Below are 9563 nucleotides of genomic sequence, written 5' to 3' on the forward strand. Positions count from 1 at the left end.
TATCTCGTCATGCACTCATGATACTTCCTACTGAGGCAGAGAGAGTGCGGATATTTGTTACGGGGTTGCACTCTGATATTAGGGTCAACATGGCCCGAAAGGTTGAGATGGGGACTCCTTATCAGTTGGTAGTAGAGATTGCTCGGAGCATCGGGGACCTTGTTTTCTCTTTTGCATGAGATGTTATTGTGTCCATGACTTGTCATTTACGATGACTTCTATGGGTGGTATTAGCACTATGTGCTAAATCCCTTGAAGGAGGAAAGATGACATGCACAATCATGGAAGTAAGGAGGCAAAGGAATTTTCATAATAAGCATCAAGCATGGCAATATCCCTTACTGTCCCAGGCTTTAGCCTTACTGGTGCAACAAGCAGTAGATTTAGTAAGCTTCCTAACACGCATTAGACCTCGCCCAGCACGACCAGTAGCGAGCTCAAAACCCAGGCAACGCCAGGTATTGCGCCAGCCCCATCTCGCGTTGGACCTAGCGGCGCACACTCTGTCGCCTGCTCTTCCTTGCTATGGATCACGCCCAGCGCAACCACAAGCGATAAAATGCCAAGCAGTGCGCGAGCTCCTTTTCGCGACGGACCAGGCGACGACGCACAGTCTGGTGCCTGCTCTCCTTCGCTATAGGCATCGCCTAGCAAGACGAGGAGCAACATGAACAACCAGGTGATGCGAGATACCCATTCTCGCTAAGAACCTGGCGACGTGAAAGCAGTAGCACAGTTGGCAGCTCATTATGCCCCATTTGGCAGCTCATATCGGGCAAACTGAATACAAATTGGGATACAATTTCCATAATGCGCGATAACAGGATGATACAGGACCAACTCCATGCAAAGCCATCAAGATATAATCAACGGAACGCACGTGAAAATGAAATCAAAAATAGTGTACTCGTACTTCTTTGTACAGTGCCTTTTTTGAAGAATTTGCGTGACCTACATTGTTATGCAGATTGGACCGGCATATGTTCGAATGGGGATGCAATCACACAACATATAATGATACAAGGCAAAGGAAAGGTGTTTCCTATCATCATTGGCTATGTGTGCAATCGAGGTGGTTATGCATGCAAGAATTGGAAATGGGCAGTGGCTATTTATGAAAGAGGCTATTATAGCAAGAAGAGGAATTTTCAGCTGGACATCAAGTGTAACGGGCCTCAAGGGTTAGTTTTTAGTTATAAAAGCTACACTAGATCACATGTGCTATCATTGTTGAGCATTTCACTCAACTTTGATAAGAGGTTCTATGTAGTTTGCAAGCTTTATTTCTTTCATTTTTTAGGACTTCATGACACTTTGTTTTTCATTTTCTATATGTATAAAAACTAGTCCTAGGCATTGCTTAATGGATTATTTAAAAAAAAAAAAAAAAAAGGAGAAGAACCTCTAGTGAAGCCTATGCATACAAAAAAAGGGGCAGCATGGTCTTAAAATCTTCAAAAGTGGCATGTTTTGTCTTTTTGTAAAAAATAGGAGCATTTTGGTCATTAAATTTTTAAAAGGAACTCTAAATGTCATTTTCTCATTTATTTGCTTAAGCCAGGCCCACTTACTCAGAGTCAAAATTGAGTGTGATATAATCAAAATATATGAAGTACGGTATAAATAAATATCAATTAATCAATTATCTTAAAATAATTGACCCCAGAAAGATAAATCATCTTAATTTGTTCCACTATATTCGGCCCTTGTTATATTTCAGTACCAAATAAGTTATTTACTTCAAAACACTTGTCGACGCCCAGGGGCGGAAGGACAAGTCGAACTACGGATTTAGGTGAACCCAATAGGTTTTGGTCAAACAATGTATTTGGTGTTTAAAATTCATTAAATATGTACAAATACTAAATTTAGAACTCAATTACTAACACTTGAAGTCGTGTACGTTGAAATCCGGGCGCCTCTGTCGACGGGGTGAAATTTAAAAATAGCTAGATTTACAAATGGTCGTTCAAAAATAGCCAAGTTTTAAAAGTAATCGAAATTTAGCCACTTTTCATGTAAAGATAAATCTGAGCGAAAACACTGTTCAAAACCCGGAAAATACACCAGTATATTATGCTGGAGTTCCAACATAAATATACTTGAACTCCAGCATATTATACTGGAGTTCCAGGATAAGTATGCTGGAACTCCAGCATAATATGATGGAGTTCAAGTATATTATGCTGGAGTTCCAGCATACTTATCCTGGAACTCCAGCATAGTACACTAGAACTCCAGCATAATATACTGGAGTTCCAGCAAGTATACCGGTCCAGTATAATATGCTGGAAGTTCATACACAAGTGCTCGAATCTCCAGTATATTATGCTGGAACTTTCCGTGTGTTGGAGTTCCAGCATAATATGCTGGAAGTTCATACACAGGTGCACCGAACTCCAGTATATTATGGTGGACCGGTCTCTGTTGCAACAAAATAGTTGCTATTTTTCATTGACTTGGTAAACGATGGATATTTTTGAATGACCAATCCGAAAACTGACTAGACCATGCTATTTTTACCTGTCAACGCCCCCTTCGATGTACAGGTATATCATTTTGTTGTTAAAAAGTTCAAAACTAATAAGAAACTTTTATTAAGGAAGTAATTTAGCTTTCATTTGAACTATTTCCAAGCACTACATTTAATGTTGTATTGGATAATCTCTCAAGTTTTCAAAATATTTGGAGTAAGGTTTTTTGTCAATCAGAAGGCGGTGATTGATAGGGCAACAAAATTTTAGTCTAGTTTCCAAATATATAAATATGTTACTATTATTTTTAGAACAGACTAAAAAGGAAAAAACTACCATATAAAATGGAACGGAAAAGGGTCATATATATATATCCCTCTACTATTAGAAATAAGCAATATTTATCCCCCATTTTAGTTTGCTAATAAATTCATCCCTATCGTTATACTTTAGGTTTACTTTTACCCCTCATCCGTTAAATCCACCCTCCCAACCTTAAAAATCCACGTGGCATGTCGTCATGGGACAAAAACACCCACCCATTCTTAAATAAATAAAACGCCCGACCCAGCTACTTAACTCAACCCCCATCGACCAAAAATAATATTCCTTTTCTGTAAGGAATAAATTACCTTTTTCCCTCCTTCCAAATTCCAGTATTCTTTTCTTTGTTGCTTCTCGCCTTCTTCCTTTACTGTTTTTTTCTTCTTTCTTTATTAGCACTATTTAGTCTAACAATTATCCATTTCAACTAACAACTCAAGTATTAAAATGCCAAGACTTGAAGCTGGCCATTATTCACGAGTCACGGATATGGCAGCCGTAGACTCTTTTTGCTTGTATTGTTTTTTTCATTTTTCCCAAGCTTTATTTATAGAATTAACGTGTTCAATCCAAAGAGGGAAGTCCAGTGCACAAGGAATTCCGCGTTCACGCAGGGTCCGAGGAAGGGGTCTGATAGTAGATAACATACCCTAATGCAAGCATTAGTGGATGCTTCCACGGGCTCGAACCCGTGTTCAATCCAAAGAATTTTAATTATTTTTTAATGCACACTCAGTTCTTCTACTCTTTTCTACAACAATATATACAAAGCATGTGGGAGAGAAAGCTTTTCAATGGACCCAATTAGTGTATGGAAGAACCTTAGTTTTTGCCCACTTTTTGTTAGAGGAAGAGGGATTTAATTTAGGGAGTTTTTGGTCGATAGGGGCTTGGATTTAGTAGCTGGGTCGGGCGGGTTATTTGTTTAAAATGGGGCGCATCTTTTCGTCCAATGACGGCATGCTTTTTAAGGCTGGGATGAGAGATTTAACGGATGAGGGGTATAAATAAACTTAAAGTATAACGGTAGGGGTGAATTTATTAGCAAACTGAAACGAGGGATAAATGTAACTTATTTTCAACAGAAGGGTAAATATGACCCTTCTCCGAAAATGGAATGTAGGTTGCTAATAGATACATCCATATATGTGCTTACAATTTTTTCTTCTCATACCTTTTCTATTATTCGTCTGCATAAGATGTCCTGCCGGTTGGATTAAACATTACACATCAAGTTGTCCTTAGTGGTAATGTTTTTTTGTTGCTCTATACTCAGGTATTGTACATATTTTTAGTTAACTTCTCTATCTATCTTATTTATAAGTCTAATGGGGAAAGTTTGCCAAGTACCTATGCAAGTCTATTTTGACCATCACCATAATGCATACGGCATAAAAGGTCTTTTCGATCGCGTGCAAAATTAGCTGTTTTCCATATTTCTCATTAGTGTCATTGTCTTGATGTTACTAGAATTGGAGCTCTATATATGTAGGTGTTTCCTTCATGATCCAACTGCCTTACTTGCTGTTGTTAATCCATCATTGGTCACCTATTCAGAAGGTTGTGGTTCGAGTCCAGACTCTCAGCATCACAAGAGCTCTCACAATCTTAAAGTATTCATATATGCTATTAAGTCAATTATTCCACCAATGTTATTTGTTTTTCTACACAGAATACTTGCAACTACATTCAACTTGCTTGTTTGTTATTTTTGTGTCATCTTTCTGCTGCTCGTCTTTTTACATTGTTGTTGCTATTATTTTTCTATTGCTCCTTTTTTACGTTCTTGAGCTGAGGGTCTTTCGGAAACAGCCTCTCTATCTTCATAGGTAGGGGTAAGGTCTGCGTACACACTACCCTCCCCAGACCCCACTTGCGGGACTCCACTGGGTTGTTGTTGTTGTATCTCTCTGCTGCTCATTTCTGTTTTTTGAACTCTTTACATTAAGTGATTGCAGGGTCCCGACATTGTCATCATAGTTGATAATCTTTTAAAATTACAAGTTTCAACATAGTTGTCTGCTTTAACAATTTAAGAGGATGATTGTGACATAGACTTTTTACTTTGAAAATGAATAAGCCTCAAGTAACATAGCTCAGGTACAGAATATGAACTTGCAAAAATTAGTTACAGCTAGACAAGCTGATAGATCTAGTCGTTGTTCTATCCAAGTTTAATGAGTTTCCTAGGGATCCACTGTAGTTCTCAGCCTTTGTCTTGGACTCATCCCAGACTATAATCAACCCCTTCATACTTCGATCCAATCAATCGATTGATCAAGAAGCCGATGAAGTGAAAATAGCTGATTGGATTGTGGAGTCATAAAGCTAATGTACTTGCTACTTAAGGTATTATCTATATAGAGTCATGTGATCATGCTATTAAATTTCCTATGAGAACCCCCAATCATTTATATAGTATAGATAATATTCAATTTCTGTTAGTATACACAAAAAAACTAAGATGAAGCTAGAGGGGAGAGGAAAGGGGAGGATTCTTTACTACATCTGTATTAATCCCTCAGGTTTTGCTTCAATATGGAACCCTAATGAACAAAATTTACAAAAAACACAGCTTTTCTGCAAGATCTCTGCTTTAACAACACAACAGGAAGACAAGTTGATTCAATCCGCTGATTCATCTATACCAGCTCGATCCACTGGATTGACACTGCCATCAATACTTACTGCAAAAAAAGAGCACATTCCCACTTCTCCATCTGGAAATGCTCGCGACATAACCACCGATTCATTATGCTGTTTTAGTAGCAACTGGTTTACCTCGACCCATGGAAAATCCTCTAGTGCCATCTGGCATGCGAGGAATGGAAGCTTGCTTGGCTGGTGCTGACTGCTCAGAAAGCATCGAGGGATGCCCTGCTAGACTAACACGATTGAAGTTTGACAGTGCACTCCCCACACTGTATGCACGCCTCATAGTTGATGTGGGAGCCCCGCCTAAATGACCTCCACGATTGTGTTGATGAAACTGGAGACGTCCACGTCCCTGACCCTGTCCCTTAATCCAACTGCGATTGAGCCCTTTCCTCTGCCCATCGATGCCATGTTCCTCCTACCAAATAGTTAATTTAAAACACCAGCAAATTTAATCACTACATTACATAATGGGGGAATATTATATGTTCATACAGAAATATCCTGCACGATTATTTGCGCCATATTCATGCATGTCTGAAAGATAACTTACTGCAAGGTCACTCAAGTGAGTATCAAAGTGGTGCCATAAGTCTTCATTATGTTTCTCGCTGGCCTCTGATCCGAAAGCATCTTCTTCCTTGAAGTTGAGCTCACTCTCATAACCAACTTTCTTCCCTCGATTTTGACCAGATTTTCCCTGTGAATTCAACCAAAACTCATAAATACTTAATAAACAACAATCCAAGACTGAAGAAAGCTTATCCAATGAAGTCAGAAGCTCTAGCTTCTCAACAGTCAAGAAGTTCAACATACATTTATCTTAGGACTAACATATTTGGACCTTAAGAATCTTAACAATGCCAGGAACACTAATCATCAGTTCTGAAACCCACGACAGAACCACCTTACATCACTAATTATACTGCTTTTAGGATGCAGTTCCAACTTAACTATCAGGGAAAATTATGTCCAATACATACCGTGCACCTGTTCAATATGCGGAGTTTCAGACCATTTCGCCAGTTATTCTCATCGTTTAGCTCCATAACCTGCAAAATAAGATCGCAAAGGGTTAAAGGGTGTGAGAGATAGATGACCTACGATGTCATTATTAAACAAGCTTTCATTTACTTACCGCCTTCTCAGCCAATTCAACTGATTCGTATTCCACAAATGCATGCAACTGCGTTTAGAAATTTCAATTCAGATTCTTGAAATGAACAAAATGTTCCAAATTAAGATTAATATAGACAACAAAAACTACTCATTTTATATGCCAGGCTTCCGAAAAATAGCAGCAGCAATTTTACTCTATTTTAGTTTTATTATTTTGCAGCTTACAGTATGCATTGTCAGCTGTACTCAAACAGATTCTGTTAACTCCAGCTTGAGATTCATCATTTCATCATATTCAAGACTTAAGACTAGAAACTCAAATGTCTAACGCGCACCTTGGTACTATACAGTGTGCTATCTGATTTTCCAGTTCTAGATGCTGAAGAAGCCCCACCATTGGAAGACTGAGGTTGGCATGTCCGAATCATTTTTACACTGACACAATTAATTAAGAAATGAGTCTTAGAAAGACTGTTGATTCTCTCTTAACGCGCATTTCCTTAAACTATCGTGTTTACAGCTGCATGAAAACTAGTATACCTTCCAACTGCTGAGAAAATCTTCATGAGGTTCTGGTGGCAGTGATCCTCGGGTAAATTCTCAGCAACCACTATGCGAGACTAAATAAAAGACAGAATCAAAGTGTTAAAAGTGCAACCAGACAACCAAAAGACAATGCGAACATTGACAAAAATATGAGATGAAACAATTAGGGGGAAAACATAAATGTTTCACTAACTCATAAACTGTCCTTGTTCTAACAGATCAATACATTATGAATGTATTGTTCAAGACAGCAACTGAAACCACTAGCATTAGAAAAATGTAACTTACTTGCAGCTCTTCCAAGTCCTTTTCACTCAGCGGAAATTGGCGTCTAACCTTCTTTCCATCTTCACTCACCACCTAGAAGCAGAGAAATCAAAATGAACAAATATGTGAGATGAGTAAAATTGTAAAGAAAATAATTCAAGAATCAGGACCTCAATCGTGGAACCACGTGAATTGCAGGTAGCAAAAATATTTAATGTAAGTGAGATCTTCAGGGTTGGATTGGAATGACAGGCGAGGGATCGGAGGAAAGTGAAGAGGAAAAACTCACAAGCTTTGTTGAGGCCCGCAGAATTTTTGCAACCAGGGCATGACTACTTGTGAGAGCTTTAATCTTCTTGAATGATGCAACCACTGACATTGGTACTACAGCATAGAAAGAAAATAAAAAAGAAGTCAAAAGATTCATCAGACAATAGTAATGTTGAATTATAAATGAAGATAAGATTACTCTAATAAGGCTAACACAAATCTTACCATATCCTTCTGGATCCTTGAACATAATCCTTATTAAATGATCAGTTGTTGCCAGATTTATATCACTAAAATAAAACTCCACCTACAGAGAATGAAAGTAAATCCCAATTAGAAAAAGCAAAGAAAGAAATATGAAAACACAGATTACAAATGCTCTTGGTGTCGCAGATGGAATCTGAAGTTTCAGCAACCACACAAATTAATATACAATATGAACTATGTTCACAAATCACAGTCAAATATGTATAGATATTTTTTGGATTTCTTAATACATATATCGGGTCTGAACAAAAGTTATTTGGTTCACGTGAACCTATATAATACATTGTAGATCCGCCTCTGCTCATCGGTGTCTATGACCATACTATACATGCTATCGACTATGGATAGTTTACCACCATACATTTCAAGTCCTCAAAAGCACGATACACATACGAGACAAATGACGTTACCAAGAGGTTGAGGCAATGCCTAAAAGGAAATCTTTATGCAAAATTATGTTTATTCGGAAAACATTTACATCACCAATAGTCAATCCTTGATCATTGTTATTGAGATTCATGAAAAAATTTAGTATAGATATCACCTACTTTTCTGCCCCTATCCAACAAAGAAGAATGATTGAAGTTTTTCTATTTAGAAGCGTTTAACGTCTAATTCCTATTAAACATTTGAGTTAATTCAGTGCAAGGAACAAAAAGAATGTTAAATTGAGAAACAAAATAAACATAAAGAATAATGTTAAAGAACACATTTGATCCATATAAAATTAGTCGAGGACAGCATAATTATGAAAAAAACACATTTGATTAATAGCTACAGAGAGATTTATGCTTACCTGATTAACAATTTTTTGACAAGCTTCTTCACTTAACCCTGCATTATTGAGATCAGAATCAGCACCAATAACCACCACCGCGGGCATACCCCCATGATCAACAAATCCTCTACCAATGCCACCATATGGATATTGCACAGGCAATTGAGATGCATATATGTAATTCTGGACACCAGGTACATGTGTCGTGATCTGATGAAAAGTCGCTGCAGGCGTAGCGATAACATGCACAACCGTCTGTCCATTCTGCGGGATCACGGGTCCAGGCCCGATCCCGTTCCCGGGCTGATGTGAATCAGCTCGGGATGCAGAATGAGAAAGTGACGCCAATGATGGCGACGAGGACGATTTCGCCAACATGGCGGACGACAAGGAAGGCGAAGACGAGCTACGTGGAATGAATGCAGCTGCACGTGCGTTAAGCTTTGTTAAAGAAGAGTTCCTAGGCAAAGACAAGGGCTGAGATGGAGAAGAAGAAGAAGGTGTTGTTGATGAATATTCAAATGAATGGTCAAGATCAAGCGACGCTGATGAAGACGTAGCTGATGGTGAATTCAGGGAATCAAGAAATAATGTATCATCTTCTAAAGCCATATATATATATATATATAGCAACGTAAAAGATGATCTAAGAATTTCTTTTTTTAAAGTGGGTGTTTTCTTGATTATATATATATATATATATGTATTTTTCTTATTTCTTCTTCGTTTTGTTTTTCTTTTCCCCTGTGACAGGGGAAAGGGGAAGAAAAAATAGAGGTGATTCAATGGAAGTAAGAAGCACCAAGAACGAAGAAGAAAAATGGGGAGATAGAGAGAAAGAGAGAGAGGAGATAGAGAGAATG

At 38.1% G+C, this 9563-nt stretch overlaps 1 protein-coding gene across 1 annotated transcript; it reads right to left on the reverse strand.

Moving 5' to 3' along the window:
- Positions 1-5185: 5185 nt before the first annotated feature.
- Positions 5186-9563, reverse strand: LOC109236331 (la-related protein 6B-like). Its single transcript, XM_019402504.1, has 10 exons — positions 8719-9563; positions 7881-7962; positions 7675-7769; positions 7407-7478; positions 7113-7192; positions 6908-7007; positions 6592-6639; positions 6437-6505; positions 6007-6153; positions 5186-5871 (listed from the first exon to the last, which is right to left on the reverse strand). Exons 1-10 carry the CDS (start codon positions 9310-9312, stop codon positions 5551-5553), a joined length of 1608 nt encoding a protein of 535 aa, XP_019258049.1. The 5' UTR covers positions 9313-9563; the 3' UTR covers positions 5186-5550.

Source organism: Nicotiana attenuata, unplaced genomic scaffold (genome assembly GCF_001879085.1).
Source record: "Nicotiana attenuata strain UT unplaced genomic scaffold, NIATTr2, whole genome shotgun sequence".
Classification (NCBI taxonomy): Eukaryota; Viridiplantae; Streptophyta; class Magnoliopsida; order Solanales; family Solanaceae; genus Nicotiana; species Nicotiana attenuata.